Source organism: Xiphophorus maculatus, chromosome 11 (assembly GCF_002775205.1).
Source record: "Xiphophorus maculatus strain JP 163 A chromosome 11, X_maculatus-5.0-male, whole genome shotgun sequence".
In the NCBI taxonomy this organism is placed as follows: Eukaryota; Metazoa; Chordata; class Actinopteri; order Cyprinodontiformes; family Poeciliidae; genus Xiphophorus; species Xiphophorus maculatus.
This window is the reverse complement of record NC_036453.1, coordinates 12713548-12736224: the sequence shown is the minus strand read 5'-3', so window position 1 is coordinate 12736224 and position 22677 is coordinate 12713548. Positions and strand designations below refer to the sequence as shown.

General features: G+C 41.2%; 2 protein-coding genes across 3 annotated transcripts; both read right to left on the bottom strand.

Annotated features, from left to right (window-relative positions):
- Positions 1 to 310: 310 nt before the first annotated feature.
- Positions 311 to 14745, bottom strand: elmod1 (ELMO domain containing 1). Its single transcript, XM_023342346.1, has 11 exons — positions 14629 to 14745; positions 14392 to 14464; positions 9621 to 9766; positions 8454 to 8482; positions 8262 to 8359; positions 8058 to 8187; positions 7770 to 7903; positions 6972 to 7040; positions 5723 to 5773; positions 4461 to 4594; positions 311 to 3808 (listed from the first exon to the last, which is right to left on the bottom strand). The coding sequence occupies exons 2-11, from the start codon at positions 14406 to 14408 to the stop codon at positions 3633 to 3635; spliced, it is 984 nt and encodes a 327-aa protein (XP_023198114.1). The 5' UTR covers positions 14409 to 14464; positions 14629 to 14745; the 3' UTR covers positions 311 to 3632.
- A 1219-nt stretch (positions 14746 to 15964) lies between these two features.
- LOC102236299 (solute carrier family 35 member F2-like) lies at positions 15965 to 21646 on the bottom strand. Of its 2 annotated transcripts, none has more exons than XM_005817090.3 (9): positions 21405 to 21646; positions 20783 to 20888; positions 19930 to 20102; positions 19547 to 19674; positions 19218 to 19377; positions 18483 to 18639; positions 18234 to 18286; positions 17995 to 18149; positions 15965 to 17843 (listed from the first exon to the last, which is right to left on the bottom strand). In XM_005817090.3, exons 2-9 carry the CDS (start codon positions 20869 to 20871, stop codon positions 17640 to 17642), a joined length of 1119 nt encoding a protein of 372 aa, XP_005817147.1. In that variant the 5' UTR covers positions 20872 to 20888; positions 21405 to 21646; the 3' UTR covers positions 15965 to 17639. The 2 variants fall into 2 exon arrangements, with proteins under 2 accessions (XP_005817147.1, XP_023198115.1); XM_023342347.1 differs by having other exon boundaries at positions 21517 to 21646.
- Between the last annotated feature and the right edge of the window lie 1031 nt (positions 21647 to 22677).

Sequence of the window (22677 nt, the reverse complement as noted above, 5' to 3'; positions counted from 1 at the left end):
ACCATGTTCAATTTTGTGTGAGTTTGCTGCCCTCTGCTGGTCACTGAAATTCAAAAAGGTCCAAATAAATCATCACAACTCTTCAAAAATACAACAAAAAACTCGCTGCTGCTGCTTTTACCTGGTAGAATAAATTACGTCAATTCAAGATTCTGACCTTTGACCTAATTTAAGAAAAATAATGAGCAGCTGTGTTTGTTTATTATGACCAAACATCTAAATGAATGCTAAAGCTTCTTACTCCTGACACTTTGACACATTATTATTATATCAATAACAGAAAACAGAAACAAAAAGACAACAAGCCAAATTTAACTGACATTTAATTTTTATTAATGTTTCTAAAAGTACAGCACAGACAAATTAAATCCACAGTTACAATTACCGTTACAGTACTTTAGTGAAGCATACAGAATGAAAACATCCATGCAGATTAAAGCAGAATACTGGAGCCTAAATTCATCTAGATTACAGTGGAATGCCACAGATTACCAGATTAACCTAAAATAGTTTGGAGCAAAGCAAGGCGGCAGAACGAGGTGAAATCAGAAACATTCAGCGGCTGCTAAACACCGACTAAAAGCTTCAACTCGACCCAAACAACCAGCAGTGGCAGTAAACATTGATGCTGTACATTTTAAGGATTTTCACACCGTGGTGATGAATATTAAAGCAAAGCAACGACCTTAAAGGAAATGTGCAACTTAGAGCAACTTAGAGCTGAGACAATCAAACTGCTGCTGAGCCAATAAACGGGACGTTTACGACTCTTTAGTCTGAATAAAACTCATTTATTATTTCAGATTAATGACTGTCAAAGCTGAAGGGTCATAAAAATATCAAGATGAGAAATGTAAAAAATAAACTGAAAGGTTTAACAATCTTTGGTTGTTTCTGACACCCAGTAGTGAAAGTATAAAGATTTAAATGTTTAATTTAGTTTTTTTGTTTTTAATGATTTCTGGAGAAATAAACAGATTCAGTTTGGAGAAACTTGGCGAGTCAAGCTAACATTTCCATCTGCTGCAGGTAAGATACTGACTGCTAACAGCTCCACGTGACCACCAAGCTATCACTTTGGAACATGATTAAACTTTAACTCTGAAGTCCTGATTTATCTTATTTACATGGTTCCAGTTAAAACTACGTTCCTCCAGAGTAAATAAACAAAATAAAGTAAGAAAGTGACCCAGTTAAACTTATCCTTACATTTTATTAAGTTTTTATTTTTTGCTCTTAATAGACCTTTGGATCTCTGTGTTTAAATATTCAAAAAGTACTTTTAATATCTTAACGTCCATCTGATTGAATGTTTAGTATTTGCATTAAGGACTATTGTAGATTTGACAGCTTGACTAGTTTAAGTTCTAACAAATTCTAATTTGATAACTTTTAACACGTTTTTTAAAATATCTTATCTGAAGATATGCACACCGGAGAGACGGTGACTAGAACAGGTTTGTTTAACCTTTGACCTCTTGGTGTGTGTGCAGCAGCCTGACCTTCAGCTCCGACCCACAAAGCGAAACAAGCAGGCACGCGCGGCGCGTTTACAGAAACCAAAGGAAATTATTGCTTTGGTTGAAACAACTATAGAAACATTCAGGAAATGAAACAGATTCAAACATTCAGAACAGAAGAAAATGTGCAAAAACTCTGAAATGTGAAATATTTATAAGTGATTCAACTTTCATATTGAAATATTTCAACACCATTTAGCGTTTTTTTGTTGTTGTTTTGTGTTTAATATTGAGCTACAAACTAACTGCTGCTGAGTGTTTTTGGCAAGAAGACGTCCCTCGTGTTCAAGTGTCCAGAAAATGTCAATTACAATCTATGGCAGTTTCAATAATACAGATACAAGGTGAAGCAGCTCCTTAAGTTCATAAAACCACCAGGAGCTTTTCCTCTAACTACGTCAGAAACATCTGAACACAAAACGCGTCGCTAACGGCACGTCAACATCCCAACAGACGGCTTTTACGGATGAAATGATGAAAATGTTCATGTCTGAGGTGAAACGGCTGCGATACAATCAACACGATTCCTTAAAGCAACGATGAAACGGAGAGAAGCAGCTACAATCGCCAAGGTCGTCCTGATGCTGGTGGTCTGAGCTGCAGCCGGAGGCAGTGAATGAGACGGGAAGGTCAAACTGACTGAAAGGTCAAACTGATTCAAGGTCAAAGAGACTGAAAGATCAAACTGATTCAGGGAAATAACCAGATTATAGCATCTGCACCTGGCTTTAGCACGAGGCTAACTCCACCCTAACAGATACTTTCCACACTTTCTGCTGTGTTTGAACTTCTCGTCCACATGCTAACAGCTAACTGAGCATTTTTTGTTGTTAAACTTATTTCTGTTGAAGTGGACCACAGAGATCTGTGCTAAAATCTGGATTTTTTTTTTTTTTTAAAGTTCTTTAATGTGTTTAAAGTCCAGTTCTGTTGGTGAGGTGTGAACGCTAAGCTAACTCTGGTCCTCCAAACCTCGATCTGGGCTTGGTTAAAGTGAACTCTGGATCGGTTTGAATACTTATGAGAACACCAAGCGGACTGCAGACCGCTCCAAAAGCAGGAAGTGGACTGCAGCACAGGGCATTCTGGGTAAATACAACCAAAACAAACACGCTAGGCCAGCAGGAGAAATGGCTTGTGGTTTTTGGCCAAAGACAAGGTGCAAATGCACAGCAAACAGCAAAACACACAAAGAAAGACGGGATGTCCAGGTGAAAGACGGAGGAAGAATGAAAAGGTGTGCTATGTAGAATTAGGCAGGTAACATTACAGACTCCAGACTCCCCCTAGTGGTCTGGAGGACTTCATTTTTGTTTTTTGTTTTTTGGGGGGGTTGGCAGCGTTTCTCCGTCACATTTGTTTTTTTGCTTTTGTTGTTTGTGTGTTTTGGAGTTTGCATTGCGACGCTTGCACGTCTCTGCCACTAATTAAAGTAATTCAAATAAAAGATTAGCTTCGTCGTTTGGGAGAATGATAAGTTGCAGTGGAGCCCCGCAGTTAGAGGACGTGAGAAAATATCTGAATACCTCTAAACATTTAGAACTGCCTAATCTAACACTTCACACATCAAATATACCTGAATATGGATTAATACGCACAGTAAAAACCAAGCTAGCGCTACAGCAGAAGCTAACATTTACAGTCTTCCTTATCTCTCTGCTCTGAGGGGTTAAGCCAATCAGCAGCCAGGAAAATAAATGCTGATTTGCATTTTGTTTGTGATAATTTACGAGGATTTTACTGTACAAAACAATCCATGAATTATTTGTAGTTACGTCTCACAGAAAAATGGGTGAACACTAAAAATAGGCGGGGCTCCACTGAACTCTCAGGATCAACTTCCTGTGTGATATTTTTACTTCTTCGGTCAATTCTCGCCACCTGCTGGCCCAGGTTCTGGTGTTGCTGTGAGTTTTCATGTGGACACACGTGTCAGCCTGACATGCAGACGATGTGGAGGCCTGAGGGCGACCAGGAGCAGGCGGAGCGCCGGGGACGGTGAGCTGCTGGCAGTGACGCCATGACGCTAGCTGGGAAACGCCTCCAGCGGGTCGAGGAACCATCAGCGTGACGCTTCGCCGACCCGCTGGAGGTCGCCTGGGGGACGGGGGGTCACAGGTTGACCAGGTGGAGGTCGGAGGCGGAGAAGTGGGGGCACAGAGCCATGTCCGGGTTCTTCAGCTGCCGCAGGATCCGCCGGTGGAACTTGGAGCGGACCCGGTTGAACTCCATGATGTCACTGGGATCCTCCTCGATCCAGAACCGCTGGAACTCCTGCATCAGGTAACCTATGGATGGATGGATGGATGAATGGGTGAAGGAAAAAATGGGGTTAGTTTTTAAACATCATATTTTCACCATCATTCATTTCCAAAGATCAATGTTTCAAAACTAAATATTTAATAAGCAAGATAAATGTTTAGTTTGAGGCTATTTATTTAGCTTCAAACTAAATATTAGCTAATTACTTGGTTTAGAGCTAAATATTCAGTTTCCTAACTAAACATTTAGCTCCATACTTATAATATACAGCCAGCAAGCTAAGCGTTTCATTTGAGGCTAAAATTTGACACGCTAAGTAAATATCTTGTTTCAAGCGAAACATTTAATTGGAAAGATAACTAAATATTTACCAGCTTTAATGAGCTAAATCTTTCTAATTAAATATTTAGCTCATTAAATATTTAGTTAGTAATCTAAATATTTAGCTTGATTGGATTAGCAAGCTAAATATTTATGTCGAACTAAACATTAATCTAGCCAACATAACAACTTGGTTATTACGGCAATTATGAGCCAAAATGTGGTTTTTCTAACAAGATGACTACTTTTTTGTTACATTTTTCAGTTTTGGTCTTCAATGTTTTTGTTCTCGTTGTTAAAATGTTATTTGTCTTTAGCTCTTTAATTAAATGTTGAGTTGTTGGTGTGGGTGCTCACAGAAGATCTGCTGGAAGTGCTGCAGGCCGGCCATCTCCGGCGCCACGTTGTACAGGTGGGTCTTCAGGGCGCCGCTCACCAGCAGCGAGTAGGCCAGGTCCGTGATGTTGATGCCCACGATGGCGAACGAATATCTGGACGGAAACAACAGACGGTGAGCCACGATCACAGGATCAGAACCGAAAGTTTGGACCAGTAAACTTTAAGCAGAACATTCTGTCTGATCAGAGTCTGCAGCTGAACTCCGGTCCAGCCGAGCTGTTTGTTCCCCAAACCTTCAGGTTCCCTGAACCCACCGACCCTTTCAGAAACATTCACACCCTGTCAGAGCTGGGTACTAATTATATTTACTTGAGTAACTTTTTAAAAAAACATTTACTCTTAGGAGCATTTTTTCTACCATGTACTTTTTATTTTCACTTGAGTAATGTTATTATGAAGTATTTCTACTCCTACTGGAAGAAATGTGTGGATTTCCTACCCACTGAATGAAAAACAAACATGTTTTAACCAGAAACTCACCAGACACAAACACACACCTGCAGTTTTTATTAAAGTTTCAAAGTTTTTTTACTGAAAGAATTTTATTTATTTATTTTTGCCTGATTTCATTTTTTGGTTCCTTATATGAATTATTGTCATTTTTGTCCTTAAAACACCAAAATTTCCACTTAATTTTATATTTTGGTCCATCTGATTGTGTAATTTTTTTAATACTAAATGATTGATGATTTGATCAGTTATCAGTACTTGAGCAGACTTTTTACCAAATACCTTTTAACTCTGATTTGAGTCATTTCTTGGCTACTTTTTGCTGTTGGTTGAGTATAAAATTTGGGAACTCTGCCACCTCTGGAGCCAGTAAACTTTTCATATTTTATCACATTACAACCAAAAACAATGTTATTTATTGTTTTTATTTGTTGTGACAGACCAACGTAATGTGAAGGACAAACTTCTAGAAAACTGCAGAGATGCTGAAACACTGAGTTCATTTAGAGTTGCTTTTGAACCATAATTAACGGCTCATTAATTAAATCCAAATTTTGTTCTCAAATCTATGACTGTATGATGTTTTTGTGACTTTTTATTTTTGTGTTTTTATGATGTAAAGCACTTTGTTGCTGTAATGTGCTATATAAAATAAACTTAACTGATTGATTAATCAGTTAAAACATTTGAAAAGCTTGAACCAGTCGAGCTGAACCTGCGGGTAAGACACTAACCGCTCATATCCGCTCCACTGACTCACAGAGACTCACCCGATGGCTTTGTCAGGGACCTTCTGCTCCCAGTCAGGCTGGTTCAGCTCACTGTGGACGACACGCTGTGAGTCACGGTGGGAAGCAGCACACACACACACACAAACACACACACACACACTGTAAACTGCTTTACATGAGCTGGTTCACAGATGTGTCGTAACTGTGACACTGTGACATGTTGCATCGTTTAAATGATGCAACATGAGCTAATAAATACAAGTATAAATAATCTAATAAAGTCTCAGAGGTTCTGATCAAATAAAAGCCACATTTTGAGCTGCGGCTGCATCAGCAGACCCAGAATTAATTTTCAACTGAAAAACCAAACAGACATGGGAAAAAGTGATTCCGTTTTTTTGGGGGGTTTTTTTTGCTTTTTTGTCACATTTAAGGCTTCAGATGATTTCAATATCAAACAAATATAAACCTGAGGCAAGAAGTTACCAGCTACATTTACTCAGGAAAAAAAAATACTTTCAGGAGTATTTTTACTACATTGTAATTTGTACTCCTAGTTTGTTCTGCATGCAGTGAGTGAAGAACAAACATTTGGTTTTTAACCAAAAACGCACCAGAGACAAAACTAAGAGTTTATGTCAGAGTGAGACCTCTTGTTTCTATACCAGCTTTGCTGTTTTAATGTTATTTTCTATCTGCTGAAACTTTTCTGGCTTCAGGGGGTCAAATAAAAACACAAACACCATAAACTTTAACCTGTTAGCTAACAAAGATGGTAACAATCAGGCCAGATTATTATTATTATTATTCTTTGTCTGATATCAACATTTATTTGATGCTCTGAAACATTGAAATGTGACAGAATGCAGAAACAAAACAATTTTATTTTACAGCTTTCTTTTTTTAAACTTTAGACCTTTAAGTAACAGAGAAACTATTTAAATGCAGTTCATCTATATGAAACTTGACCCTGAAGGACAAATCAATGAAAGGTCAATGCAAGTGAATGAAAGTGGAGGTCAGTACCTGGGCTTTCTGTGAGAACTCCTAGATGGACAGAAAGTAAAGGAGTGCGCAGAAATGAAGGTGGAGAGCAAAACAAACAGAAGAATCTTCATTTGAGAAATGAGACGAGTCAGTGAGAAGCAGCAGCAGTCAAGAGAACAGTGAGGCAGCGATGGCATGGAGCAAAGCAGGCAGAGAGATGGAGGCTAGCGGCGGCTGGTCTGACTTTAACTAGCCAGTAACACAGACTGATCTCAGGTCAGGAAACGTCACGCCAACGTACTTGTGCTTTGGCTGCAGTGAGTCCTGGAGCATCTGCAGCGCCGCGGCTCTGTCATGTTCTGCAAAATACCTGCAGAGATCCAGAGCAGGTGGACAGACGCTCAGCAAGGCAAACACTGCAGCTAGCTTCCTCTGCAAACCAACAACGAGTTAGCGTGCTTTCAGATTAACAGCTATAAACTAACAGGAGCCGTTTGTAAAAAAAAAAAAAAAAAACACAGGAAGAATTAGCAGCAATAATTTCAGTAAATTTGCCTGTTATAAGAGGAAAACTGTCAGCCTCTCACTGTTTTCACTCATTTATAAATGTCACAGAAACTAAATATTTCATTAGTAAGATAATTATTTAGTCTACCAGCTAAATATTTAGCTCCAACCTTAATATTTAGCGGGAAGCTAATTATTTAATTAGCAAGCCCCAACTAAAAGCTTTAACTCAGAGCTAAATATTTAGTTTGAGGATAAATATTTAGTTAGCAAGCTACAATTTAGTTCACAAAGTTTAAAACTAGATATCTAGTTTGTAGCTTAATATCTAGCTAAAAAGTCTTAGCTAGCTAAATATTGAGCTAGCTAGATGGCTAGCTCAATATTTAGCTCAGAGATTTAGCTCTGAGCTAGCTAATTTAGCTTGTAAGCTAAATATTTATGTAGCTAACAGTGACATTCATAAATGGATGAATAACACAAACGTGACTTTAGTGAATAACCTCCAGTTTTTGCCTCTAATTAATTTGAAATGTTTCCAGGTGGCGCCTCGTATTGTGACAGTTTGTTGGTTTCTTGGTTCTGAGCTTACAGCAGGTTCTGCAGTCCCAGCAGGCCCATCCCTCTGAAGTCAGTCTTGGGATCGTTGCCTTGGAAACCGATTTCACACCACTGCTTGGAGATGCGTCCGGTGAGGGGCGTGTCGGGACGCAGCTCCTTCCACAGCTACAACACAGAACCAGAAGCTCGCAAAGCCATGACATCATCATCTGGGCTTTCCCAAATACTTTAAAGGTGCAGCGATACTGGTTTATATAACTAACAAGCTAATTGAATATTTCCTCTCCTCATTCTGGGTTTTCCCAGCAGACTGCTGTACCTTCATCAGCATGCTCTCATGCTCGGCGTTCTCAGAGTCGTACGGCTCCCTGCGGAGCTTCTCCACCTCGGCCATCAGACTCCGGTAGCCCACGATCTGCAGCAGGCTGGCCTGCAGCGAGACGCCCAGCCTGGAGGCACAGAGACAGGCGGGGTGACCTCTGACCTCAGTTACCACTACGCTCAGGATAAAACAGAGTCGTACTGCGGGTTGGTGTCCGGGTTGATCTTCTTCAGGGCCATGATGTCGTCGATGGTCTTCTCCACCTGGTCAGGATGGACGCTGAGGGCCGACCGCAGCAGCTGCACAGGAAGAGAAGAGGGAGAGGGTGAAGGAGAACAGGTGGAGAACAGGTGGGCTTATTTATCCAACATGGTGCCGACAGCAGACTGGTACCTCATACTTGGAGTAACGCAGGGACGACTCTGAAAGGAGAACGTTGAACAGCGTTAGTAAAAATGATGAGAAGACCAAATAACTAATTATTATCCTATTAATGCCAGTCAGACGGGGATCAGGATTTTAAAACTGAATTTTCCAAACAGTAGAGACAGAAACAGAGATTCAGTTTTCACTCAATATTCAGGGTTGGTTGGAGCTTTTTTAAAAAAATTTAAAATAAAATCTTGATTTAAAAACATCTTCTTGTTTTTACTCCTGTCAGTTTTATGTTTTATGTATTAGTTATATAGTTACTGGATTTGCCATTTTATAGCAAATCCAGTAACTGTGTTACGTTCAGTGGTTATAAAAATGTTACATATATCTAATATGACTTAAAACTTATTTCACTTCCAGATTTAACTCCTTGAAATTGGGTCTCTGTCTCTTTAAGAAACTACTGCTCTTCCTGAAGCTCCGCCTCCAGGAAGTCATCCCAACATGGCTCCTATATTGACGCTTTAACGTTTTTACCAGCGCTGCTCTGAGCAGCAGCTGAAAGGTAGACGTTAGCAAACTTCAGATGTTTGCTAATTGCTGCTGGCTAGTCTAGCGGAGCTGAGGGGGGGAGGAGCTGCGCCTTGAGGGCGGGGCTAGGTTCACCCAGGCGTTTAAACAGCTGTGTGGTTGCCATGGCGATTAAGGATTTCTCAATCATGAAAGAATCAAAGCAACACTGCAGGTTTGTTTTTGATGAGGGAATAACATTCTAATATGATGGAAATATTAAAAAAGTAAATTTTACATGATACTCTTACTTTAAACATAGAAATGTGGTGAATACCTCCTGACCTCTGACCTCTGTAGCTGCTGTTCCAGGTTATTAATGGATTCATTTCTGAACCTACAGTAATGAAGTCAGAACAGGTTCTAAACATGAGGGAATCTTTCACTGCAGACGTTGGTTTCCTGTTTTCATGTGACGTTAAAGAATCAGGCAGCCTGCAGGTATGACAGGGGCAGCATCCGTTGACGGTGCGCAGGGGCAGCATGCGTGCAGGGGCAGCATGCGTGCAGGGGCAGCATGCGTGCAGGGGTAGCATGCGTGCAGGGGTAGCATGCGTGCAGGGGCAGCATGCGTGCAGGGGCAGCATGCGTGCAGGCACCGCGGCGGCGGCCCACCTATCTTCAGAGTCCTGCGCGCTCCCGGCTTGTTGCCGTAGCAGATCCTCTGCAGCTCACAGCGGCCCGTAAACTTCCTGGTGACGAACTTCAGGCCTCGCCACAGACATTTACAGTAGAGGAAGACGAAGAACTGGGTCACCACTCTGCAGATGAGGAACAAAAAAATACACAAAACACAGGCAGAATCTGAGTCTACAGATTTGATCATTATTTCATGTTTAAAAGGTGAAAATTACAATTCATTTGTTACATAATAACATTAAGATTGTTCAATATTTTAGCTGGTTTTTTTTGTTACAAACATATGAAGATTCAATGGTTTGTTTTTTTTAGTCTGAAGATGTTTTTACTCCTGACCAAAAATTTCTGAACTGGGTTGAGTTCAGATTTCCTACAAACTCTGGAAATCCTTCATTTTTAAAGTTTGTGGATTGAAACATTTTTCTGTGGTAAATCTGGACGATCCAGATTCTAGATCTTTACCGATCCAAGTTTATCCAGATACGTAAAAAAGTCCTTTACTGCTTGCTGTCTGGAAAAAATATGACAAATATGAATGTTTTCACTAAAATGAGCATAAAAAATTTAGAAATGATAAAAAATGTAGAAACGTTTGACTTCTGAAATGAAAAATTTACAGAAGCCTTTCACACTGTTCCTCTATCTTTACATAAAGAGATTTTAACCGCACCGAATACGAATAAACTTATTTTTCTCTAATTTTTGCTAAAACCTCTGAATAAAAATCAAGTTTCAAAAGTTCTCCTCACATCTGAATCTTAGCTCTTACTATCCCTGTCTCGATAACAAATGCAGCCAGACGATAAATCGTCCCAGGAGTTATTGCGACAAACGATAATATTGTTGTTTTGAGATGATTTTCCAGTAATGAAATGGTAATGCATAATAAGACAAATACTCATTCTCAAATATCAACCAAGTGTAAATTCTAATAAGCATTAGAACTGGAAGACATTTCAAATATTCAAAATACAAATAAAAAAACAAATGAAGTGGATTTTAAAGTCTTCAAAAAAAATAGTTTTAGTTGAGACCAAAACACCAGACTGAAAACTTTTATCATCCAATATTTGGTAGAAAGAGAAACATGATAAATCATCCAAATGTTAGTTTTAATCTATCACGTGATTTATTGATTAAACCTATAACTGGTTTGGATTCCGAATCACTGGATGTGAACTGGATCTGTTTTCAAAAACAGGATAAAGAAGACAAACTGAAGTGAATTTATTTCTGTTTGTAATGAGATCGGAGTTAGGAAACAGAGAGAATCTGGCAGGAAAGCAGAGACGTTGCCGGACCGCCGTGCAGCAGCAGACCTCTGGTTATTTCTGTCAGCCTGCAGGGAGAAAAACCTCCAGCAGCCGGAGAAGAATCACGTCTGCATGTTAGAAACAGAGAAAACCGTCTTCACGTCCAGATCAGCCTGAGCCGAACGGCCCAGCAGGACTAGAGCTGCTGCAGGAGCAGAGCTGCGTGCAAAAACGGCCCAGACAGACTCAGTTGCTTCCTGTTCACCTCCAGGGGAAAAACGAGCGGCGAGCAAAAAGGAAAACGGGATTCTGACTCCAACCAGTTCCACATCCTGGCACTTCGTTCTAAACTCTCAGCAGATAAACGGCATCGAAACGAGCTGCAAATCTGAACAACGGCCTGCAGTCGTTAACTCACTGAAATGATTTCAGTTCTTACAGCAAGAGTTCAGACCTGGTCTGAACTCTTGCTGTAAGAACAAGAGAACAAGAGCAGGTGGTACCAGGTGGTACCGGGGCTTTGATCTGCATTGTGACTCGCGGTTCACCTATGGAGGGTCAGGGGCTCAAATTTAAAAAAGGGGCACATTGAACAAAAACTCTGTACAACAACATAGCAACGACCCATATTAATCAAGAATCTAATTGGTTCCTACTGTATCATCGCCATCATGTGGGGAAATGCAAAGCAAATCTAGTCTATATTTTCCCCAACAGGTATAAAGTTTCTGTTTCTGCTGCTGACAGTCCTGGAGATCTGAGCTGATCTGAGACTGTAGCTGTTAAACAGACCAGAGGAGGGAAGGTCAAAGGTTATGAAGTTATGAAATAAGAAAATTTGCTGCCATTTTACTAATTAATCCCTAATAATATCTATTTAACCTCTAGAACAACCTGGCTGCAGACTGATTTATAGATCAAAAAGCTCACAGGGGTTAACTCTATATAATAGTTTGATGTTAAACTTCCAGATCTAGAATTATAAGACTGGGATATCAAGGCAAAGAAAACTGAGTAGCTGCTGATGGGGGCCATTCAGGGGCCTCCAGACATTCAGGGGCCTCCAGACACTCAGGGGCCCCTAGAAATGGTTTAATTATAACACAGACTGTAGAACTAAACCTGTAGCATCATTTATAGAGAATGACAATGTTATTACATTTTATTTAATGCATTCAGCTGAGAAAAATAAATAGTACATTTAGGATTTAATTAGGACGTTCACTTTGTAAAAGTTTAAAGAATCATCTTGATAGTTTGATTGTTGCGTTACCATGGCTACAATATGGTGTAATCTTTGTGTTTGAATTGGGTTTGTTCACAAATACATCACAGCAAATAACCAATAATCAGTGATTGATTTTAAACTGGGCCAATAAACCTGGTCTCCTTCTCACAGATTCACCTGATCGACATTTAAACGTTAGTCATGCGGAGGTTCTTAGTAGGACGGGTTCTGGAGGGAGGGGGGTTCTGTCTAAGGCCCCATATTACTTTGGGCCGGCCCTGGAGGAACAGCTGCTGCAATGCACATCTCTGGAATCTACCTGGAATCTACCTGGAATCTACCTGGAATCCCCTGGTGGCTCCTGTCAGTCCGCCGATGCTTTGGAGACATTTTGATTAATTTCATTGTGGCATGTTTGGCTTTTTGCTGCGGTTCTAATTATTGCTACAATATTTTCTCTGATGTTTATTTCATGAACTCTAATTGGGCCGAATCTTCCTTTAACACTTGAGGTTCTGCAATAAGTTCTATTTACAGTCGTGAACCTCCAGCCCAGATCCTGTCAGCAGCAGCTTTAACCTGCCTGGTAGAAACGTTAAGGAGAAGCAGAGCGAACAGAAAGCAGGTGGTACCAGGTGGTACCAGGTGGTACCAGGTGGTACCAGGTGGTACCGGGGCTTTGATCTGCATTGCGACTCGTGGTGACAGTCGGTACCGTGTCTTATATCAGGATGTCTGATATAAATCAGATATTCTTTCTATCTGTCGGTGGACCGACTCAAGCTGCCTGTAGTGAACCGGGCTTTTAGCAGAATGATGAAGTTAAAAGTCAGAAGTTTCTCTGCAGCTGAAACATTTCTGTGTTTATGGGCGAGGCGGGTTTTGTCCCGCTATAGCGAGGACGATTATAAAAATATAAATAGAAACAGTTTTTCTAACATCAACATCAGACCTACAAACCAGTGTATGAAAAAATATTCTTGCCCATAATTTGATAGAGGACACAGATCCGCCTCCTCCTCACCATGGACCCGGAGTCTGAACAACATGGAGGCTCTGAGAGTCATTATTAGACTGAGGGCAGCCAGACTAGTTTATTTTTACTAAATTATTATATTTAGCTAAATATTATTGCTGAGGGGCACAAACAGGCCTTCTGACATACAGATTAAAAATAAAAATTATAAAAAAATGTGAACATTTTTTTATGAAAAAAAATAATCAAAAAGGGCATCAAGGATAAAAGGGGCTCAAGCCGCCTTCGCCCCCCTTTCTGCACGTGCCTGGTTCAGATTCAGCTAAAAGAAAAAAAAATGACAAGCTGCTGTTTCAAACGTCATGCAGAAAAACAGGGTGTTTGTTTTTACAATTTGAACTGAAGTACTGACTGATAAGAAGTGAAAGACAAAGAAATAAATATTATTTTATTTTATCTCCATGTTATAAATAAAGAACAGAAACTAAAATAAGAGCTGAAGTCTCTTCTGTTTATGCCTAGCTAGTTAGCTTTAGCGCTGCAGCAAAAAAGGATCAGCAGCAGATTAGAGCAGCAATAGTTTATATTATAGAAAATAATAATAATTATTATTATTATTAAATTATTATTATTATTATTGAAATAATACATCGTGGCTAAACATGTAAAATTCCAGCATTTTAAAGGTTTCCTTTAGAGTGATAACTGTCTTCTAACTTAGAATAAAAATTGTGACCAGAAACAGATTTTGAAATTATTTTAAGCTTCTGGTTAAAAACTGAAAGTCCTCTATGTTATGTCATGTTATGTCATGTCATGTTATGTCATGTCATGTTATGTTATCTGTTTAATGCCTTTTAAATCGCCAGCAGTGTAAACATGTCCTCTAAAATCGGCTGGATTTTATTATTTTACATCCAGCAGTTCAGGCCGCCGCTCATCATTAGCCATTAATCTGATTCAGGTGTTTATCATCCAAAGGCTGAACAGTCACAGACCCTGAAATGGAGTCAGGATAATCTGGATTTTACCAGTTTAATAAATTACAAACAGATTGAAAAAAAGAGTGATTTTTTTTTCTCCAGGACTAAAATCCTCTGAAATAAAAAGCTGTCCAACATGCTGGGCTTTAAGCAGAGCGGCTCTTTCTGCGCCTGCAGAGAAACTCCGTTCATGAATTAATCAGATGTTTCATTTTCTCGGTTCGCCCGTCAGCCGCGCAGGTAAAACCCATTCGGTTCGGTTCGGTTCGGTTCCGTCTGCTTTTCAAGCCTCCATCTTGATTCTTACCGGAGGAAGTGCTTCATCTTGGCGGCTCCTGCTGGTTCGGCTCGGCTCGGTTCGGTTCGGTTCGGTCGTGGACCTGAGGACGGAGCAGATTCTCTGTTATTCGGGCCCGGATATCCGGAGCTGTCCGCGGTGCTGACGGGCCGCCGCGCCGAGCCTGATCCCCGGATCCCAGCAGGATCGGTTCGGTTCGGTCCGGTCCGGTTCGGTGGCAGGTGCAGAAGTGAACTGTTTTCTTACCTGTCCTGGTGACACGAGGCGATGCAGCGGAGGGATCCTGCGTTTGTTGCCCAGCTACAGCCTCTGCTGCGCCTCCATGACGGCCACAGACGGTATGGCAAGCCGTCACCGCATTTAGTCTGACACCCTGGAACCAATACGTCATCGATCACCAAGTTCCGTTTCTTGGACGCGTGGATGGATCGTGTGGAAAAACAACTCAGTGTGAGCTTAACTAAAGTACAGGCGTCCCAAAAGTATTCATACCCCTTGAAGTAGTTCACGTTTTGTCCTGTTCCAACACCGTCCATATGTTTCTTCTTCTTCTTCTTTTAAATCACTGACATTCTGAAAAGTGTGGCATGCGCTTATAGCCACCGTTCTCTGCAGGTTGGACGGAGAACACCTTACAGTCTCAGTCTGGACTTTGACTAGGCCATCCTAACCCATGAATTTTTCCATAATGTGAGGCTGCCGCCTAAAATAACTGAAATAAACTTTTAGCTGAGTTTGAGCTCCTCTGGTAAAGCCTGAAAAGCAACCTGAGGCCAAAATGATTCATACCCCTGGCAGATTTAGATTTAAAATAATATCAAACCTGACCGACAGGTTTCTTCTTACGTGAAATGATATTAACATTCTGGATAAACAGAACTGTGGATTATGATATTATGACATTTCTAACTAATTAAAGCTCCATTAGGCCTCAATAAGTGCAGCTAAAAAAACAAAACTCGTTTCTCATTGTTTGATTTTTGGTTCACTGCTGGCTGTTCGATTCGCTCCTGGACGTCAGATGAACGTAAATATAACAATTATTTCAGAACTGAACTGACGTTATGATTCCAGACGTCGTCTTGTTATGAGGGTCTCTGATAAATGCTACAATGACTTGCCATAGCGCCGACAGCTGCAGCGCATGCAAACACTGCAGCAGACAGACAGACGTGCATCATCCCGGCGCTGCGTGGTTTGTTCCTGCAGCTCAGGACGAGTCCAGAAAACACGTCGATCGTCAGAATCCCGCTGGATTCTGGGAAATGTCATTTAAAAATCCGGCCTGGCATTAGGATGCAAGGGTTTACCACTTCTAATCCCTTATTTTCTCACCACTTGGTGGCGCTGCACCAACCTCTTTGTCCTCGTATTAAAATTTTTCTTCCGACTCTAAACTTTTCCTCTGAGAGGAATCTTTATTGTTGTTTATTAAAGTTAATCACATAAAAACCCAACAATGTGCTGAGGTATGGATTTATTATCGGAGTAAAGAAACTAAAATGATTTGAAGCCTGAATTCATCAAACTCACCACTAGATGGCACCAAACCCATCAGTTGGAACAGGAGACAGACTGCAGATTTCATAAAATAAATCAATTTATTAATAAAACAGTAAACTGTGACGGCATGGTAACATGTACAGCATCTTCATCTTTGGTCAATTGATAACAAAACACAACAGAACTTGTAACGACAACAAAAGGCAAATAATTTGGTATTTAGACGACAGACTCTTTTACATCCAGTCCCAGATATTTACAGTAAATTAATTTAATCTCCTCCTCAGGTGGCGAAGCTTCAATCTATGGATGCACAGTTGAAACAAAAGGACACTTGGTGGACAAAGTTTCAGCTCTGACTCACAAAATAAAAACCATAAAAAGCTGCAGAAGGTAAACATTCACGTGTTTCTTCATGTAAAATGCAGCTCAGAGTTAAAAATAACATACAGACTGGCTGAAGTCCAACTGGAAAGCTTTAGGGATGCACCATATATTGGCATCAGACGATGTTCACCATTTATCAGTATCATTTATATATATATATATATATATATAAAAAGAATAGGAACATCCAAAATATCAATGTCAACATCATCAGTATCGGCTGATCGGCCATTTTGTAACGCATCGTATCGGTTCGATGAGTGAAACTGGGCCAATAAACAGATGAAATTTATTTATTTATTTATTGTTTGTGTCACATGAAGGAGCGGGGCTTGTTCACGTGACTCGTCGTGATGCAGCAAAGGATTCTGGGATGTTAAACTGAAGCAGGATGGCTGTGTATTCATGAGGTCAGAAGAGGCGATAAATATATCCGATATCAGATGTTGGCAATATAACAGTTGTTGTTGTTTTAATATCAGATATTCATATTGGCACAAATCTGGATATCGCTGCATCTCTAAAATAAAATAAAGGTTAATATAATATTATTAAGTATTGATTACCATCCATCAGACACTGAGATCAGTCCGGTCGTATCAGTTTATCCGTATTAAACTAAATTAATATTTGGGAAGTTTTCAGATGGTTTCAAATATTTGCGGTTTTGTTTCATTTTTGGTCGTATTTCACTTTCTGGAGGTAAAAGTATTCGAGTCCTTCAGGATGTTTAGTAACAACCTGAAATCAGCTTTCACCCATTTTAAGGCAAAAATTAAAAAGTTATTTTACAATAATTTACCCAGTCTACTGTAAGAAACGTGATTATGTAGAAATAGTCCAGAGAAATACAAACTTTTACCTTTCTGCACCCGCTAAGACAAGAGGAATAGTTAAAGAAGTTATTAAAATATTATTTTATTTTGTTTGATTAAAGCTTGGAATCTGGTTTATATTTTATGCATGGAGATCAGAATCAGCAGACTGGAGAATTTTAAAAACAGTTTTATCTCTGAGACTCAGTCTAATATGGAACTACAAAAATAAAGACTAATGAATGTGTAACAGCTTCAGCTCACTGGTTCTGTACTGGTTAGTTTACTGGAGGCAGGAAGGGGAGACGGGGCCACATGCTGGTGCAATGAGGAGTACAGAGCAACAGAGTCAGGTTGTAATGATGGTCCGACCTGCTAAACCTATCAGGAATATTGAATATTCTTTAACAGGAACAGCCACATAATTCAGCGATTCAGAAACAGGAAAAACTAAAAAGGTCCGTGACCCGGACTGTAAACTGGCTTTGGAACAGAAAACGATCCGGTGTAACTCGTAACAGCAACTGGCCTCGGTTACAGAACCTGGTTCCATCAGAGAGGCGTGAACATCTCGACCGTTCCGGTTCTCTGAGCGTCTCCGCCTGCAGCCAGCAGCCGGTCGGCGGCTGGATCGGCAGCGGCGTCAGGCGCCCGCGGGCCGGCGCCATCCGGTACGGCGGAGAGCGTCGGCACGGCGTTGAACATGATGAACCCCACGGTGATGATGATGAACGAGACGATGTACAGCACAGAAAACTGAGCAGGAAACAACATGGAGACGACAGAAGGTCCATTTAGTAACAGCACTGAGTATCAGCTAATGCACTAAACATGCAATACCAGCGATGGACACTAGGTGGTCTCTAACGGCGAAGCTTTAACAGCGTTCGGTGGCAGTCGGTCTCACCTGGTAGCTGAAAAGGAAAAGGCCGCAGAACAGGCTGAACAGGTCGGCGGTGAGCAGCGACAGGTTGACGGCCGTGGCGCTGGTCAGCCTCACCACCACCGGCATGAAGCTATACAGCGCGTACATACACAGGGCATAGACCGCAAACAGCATGACTGCAGGACAACAACGTATGGCTGTTACTTAGCAACCAGAGACAGGAAGCACCATCACAGATTCAGGTGACGCTGTTGACTTACAGACGTAAAGATCCCATTTTATCGCTTTAACAGCATTGATTTCTAGTGCAGCCCTGAAATCAGAAAGCAGACGAGTAAACTCAAAGCTGTAGAAACAGAAGCTCCAACAATAAGGCTAACAGCTCCAACATGGAGGCTAACGGTTCCAACAATAAGGCTAACGGTTCCAACATGGAGGCTAACGGTTCCAACATTAAGGCTAACGGCTCCAACATGGAGGAGCTCTTAAGCTCTTAAACAGTGACTTACAGCTGCACGCCGCTGATCAGAGTCCCAAACAGTCCCATCATTCCCAGGAACTCGACCCGGCTCAGATTCTTCACCGTGTGCTCCTGGCACAGGTTGGACACAGCATAGAGCACGGAGCTGAGCAGAACCAAGCCGTCACCCAGAACCACATCACTTTCTGCATGGAGGGAAAACTGGCAGTTAGAAACACTGGAGATAATAAAAACCTTTAGTCCAGCAGAAAACACAGGAGATGGAATTAAATTAGTGAACATAAAAGCAAAATGAAAATCATATCACGGTCCAAAATATTGTAAATAGATCTTCAGAGTAAAACAATTTAACAAACCATCTTTTTTTTTTAAAGAAAAACAGAGAAGTAATTTTCTGATCCAAGAATCTCTCTTGAGTTGTTATTTTTGCTTCATGCTGAAAGTTCAAAAGATGCTTTGAAGATTCAGAAATAAAACTGATTTAGTTCCACATATGGAAGTGGGACAAATCGGATTTTTGAGGGATAAAAATATCAGAACTGGGCTGTTGACCAAAGTGCGCTTTTAAATCCCTGGGTAGAGTGCCGGTCTGTTGGGTCTCCATGTTACTGCTCTCATTTGTTCTGAGTTTCTCACCAAATTTACTTCACCATCTCACAGCAGAGCTGCAGATTCACCACTTCACCGAGTGGACACTGTTAGCTAACCAGAGTCAGCATCATCGCTCTTCAGCAGTGAAACACCAGACTGAAAGCGTCCTTACCGGATCCCTGGTTCCTCCCGGCTACGATGTCAGCCCCCACCATGGCCCCCACCCCCAACAGGCACACCACCACGGCTACGAAGTGCAGCGGCCTGTAGCGCGTCTTCAGGAAGATCCACGAGAGAACCATCAGCACCGGGATCACGAAGCAGTCCAGCAGCTGGAACCGCAACACAGGAAACACATTCAGCGATAAAAATGAAACATTTTTCAGTTAAAATGATTTCTGGCTCATTTAAAATGTGAATCATTTCACTTTTCTGCATCACTTGAAAAGAAGCGCCTCGGATAACGACAGTTTGCTGCAGCTGCCTGCGTTTCCTCCGTACCTGAATGCTGGTCAGGGTGGTGAACTGATACGCCTTCACCACCATGTAGTTTGCCTCCACATCGGCCAGACCCATCAACAGATACTTCCACCACTTGGTTCTGAGGATCTTCAGGATGTTGGCGTCACCTGCAGGAACACATTGGCAGGCAGACGCCATTTTCTCCCAGGTTTGCAGAAAAACGCAACAACTTTCCGCACAGAGCAGATCCACTATTCAGCAAAAATAAAACAAAAATGGTTTACCTGGTAAATAAATCACTACAGTTCTGTTTTCTTCCATTAAACGGCAAGTTTTAATTGCACCAGTTTTTAAAAAAAAAATTAAAAATCAAAGTGAGGAAGTTGCTATGGATGCTCAGATTCCCAGGCAGTCGTTCTGACCTCGGTGGATGCAGAGGGTAGGGGTGTAGGTGAGCAGCAGCAGGGCGTAGTTCAGGAAGCTCTGCAGCATGGGCGTCTCCACCCCGGCATCGGCCAGGTACTGACAGCTGCCCGCCGTCCCACAGATCAGCAGGGACAGGACCTGGCCCATGGCGATGGTCTTCAGCAGCCGGCTGCAGAGAGAGAGAGTTACAGTTTTCTGTTTTCAGGCTTGATGTTTATTTTGTGATTACTTATTAGATTGGCTACTGCTGTGGTTAGCTAATCTAAATTAGCTAATCTGCCACAGCGGTGGTTGATTAGCTTTTTTTAAACACCTGCTCTCCTGATGATCTGTCAGAGTTGGTGTTTGGGTAGCCTTATACTTTAACTGAACCAAAACGCACCTAATTCCACAGCATGTCTACATGTTAAGTTGTCAAAGTCAAGCTAGCGTAACTGAGCTACTTTCCTCTCCCTCGCCATTTTTGGCTAATTAAAACTTTGAAAACTATTGACCCCCTTTAACTGTTCATTCACGGTGCCATTACAAAACCAAACGTCCAAGTATTTCATTAGGATTTTATGTGACAAACCAACTCTAAGTGGTGTGTGTTTATGAAGAGGAAATGTTCAAGTCTTTCCTTGGTTAGTGTTAGATCTGTCATTAACATGTACACTTGCTGTGGCCATTAGGGCTGGAAAGTCCTTTCAGTTTGCCAAATATGTTACTTTCATGCAGAGCACAATGCAAAATCTGAATAAAAGTTAAAGGACCAGCAACACATGATAAATCTGACAAAACAGTCCAAGAATAAATATTTTACACACAGTAACTAAAAGCTATAGATAAGACGGACAGAGCGCTGCTCACCATGAGAAAATGTCCTTCAGCCTGTTTCTGTCCAATCTGCAGCCGTTTCTCCATTTGCCACACAGGCTGTCCTCTGTGGGCCCCTCCATCACTGTGACAGCTCAGCCTGGCCCCACGGGATTAAACACAGAGTTAATGTCATTTTTAGTCATCTTCATCTGACAAGCCGAGCAGAAAATCTGACAAATATCCAAAAACCCTGGTTCCTTCTCACAGAGGAAAAGAAAATTTCTAATATATATTTTTTTTCATAATGGCAAAACATAAATGTAATTCTGCAGAAAATGAGGAACAGACCAAAGCAAACAATCTGAATCATTTGGCTCAACTGGGAAACTTGAAAACACTTACTTTAAATGATAAGTTTACACTTTCGCTCCAAAAGAAATAAGCCGATTGTTACAGGAACCCTGATTGAGTCTTACAGCTTGTATTATTCCAGTTGACCAGCTTTAACTACCTGCCAAGAACCGCAGAAATGTTAAAACTGCTACTATTTCTGTGGAATTTGTTCTAGCTGCTCTACACACGAGCCAGGCGGCGCTGATCGGCGCTTCTCTGTGTTTTTAAACAACTCTCGGCTAAAATACAGAGAAAAACGTTTTTAAAGACATGAACAAACCTTCTTCTCCCCTGTCATCTCATTTCATTGTTCAGATATTTTCCAGACGAAAATATTGATCGTATTTCAGCTTTATCTTCACACGCGCCTCCCAGGACCTACTCACTCTAACCTCGTGTCAATAAAGCCTGCCTGGGGCGTCCTGTGGCGGCGTAGTATGGGACAGCGCGACCCACGTTTGGAGGCCTCGAGTCCTCGACGCGGCCGTCGCGGGTTCGATTTCCGGACCCGGCGATATTTGCCGCATGTCTTCCCCGGTCTTCTTCCCCCTTTCCTGTCAGCCTACTTTCATATAAGGGACACTAGAGCCCACAAAACCCTGGAGGGGAGGAAAATTAAAAAAAATAAAGCCCGCCTCCTGCGCTCTGATTGGTTGAAGAGGAGCTGACGGACGCGTACACTATTCATTCATTGGTTTAGGGCTGCTGCTTTTCCAGTCTGCTTTTAATATGCAATGGACCGTAACACAGGGGCCGCTTTTCATTGGCTGATGCCCATTCTACGTGGACACGTGCCCACGCCCGTCTCACAAACACACTTAGCTTCCCGTTAGCTAAGTTCAGCATAAAGGCAGAACTGATACAACTTCTACACCTTGAAGCCTGTCTGCTACACAGTCTTACTTTAGCTAAACAGATCAATATGTAATGTGTCTGTATCTGACATACACTAAAGATTTTATTTAGCAGAAAAGGCTTTGGACTAAACTGTTACTCGTGTTAGCCACGTTAGCACCAAGTACAGCTAGTCAATCAACCGTCGCTGTGTTCAGGGAAGCGCTGATTAATAATCGATAAATAAATATCAAGCCTGGAAACTTGATATCGTAACGGACTGAATGTTATGTTTTTAACTAATCTTTGCTCATCTTGCGGGGCGCAGGCAGTTGTCATGGTAACAGGTGTGCTTAAACTACAGAGAGAGAGAGAGAGTAAAAAGGTAGAGTGGTTTTGAGATGATCACCTGTTCGGGTTATTTTACCTTTGTTTACCTTTGCTGTGGCTCATTACAGCCGCTGTAGTTTCTAAACGTTGGACTAATTACCTCGATCGTTTGTGAGTTTACGTCATTCACAACAAACATCAAATAGAACAAATATATTTCATAAAATTTTAACAAACAAATGGCTTCTACCGTGGTAATTATGTGAAATTAAATTAATTATATCCCAACTTCAGAAGATTTGCCTTTACTTTTACAGAGCTCTTTGGTTCCTCCTATCAGTCTGTAGCTTCTCATATTGACGTCATCAAACCAAATGTCAGATCTACCA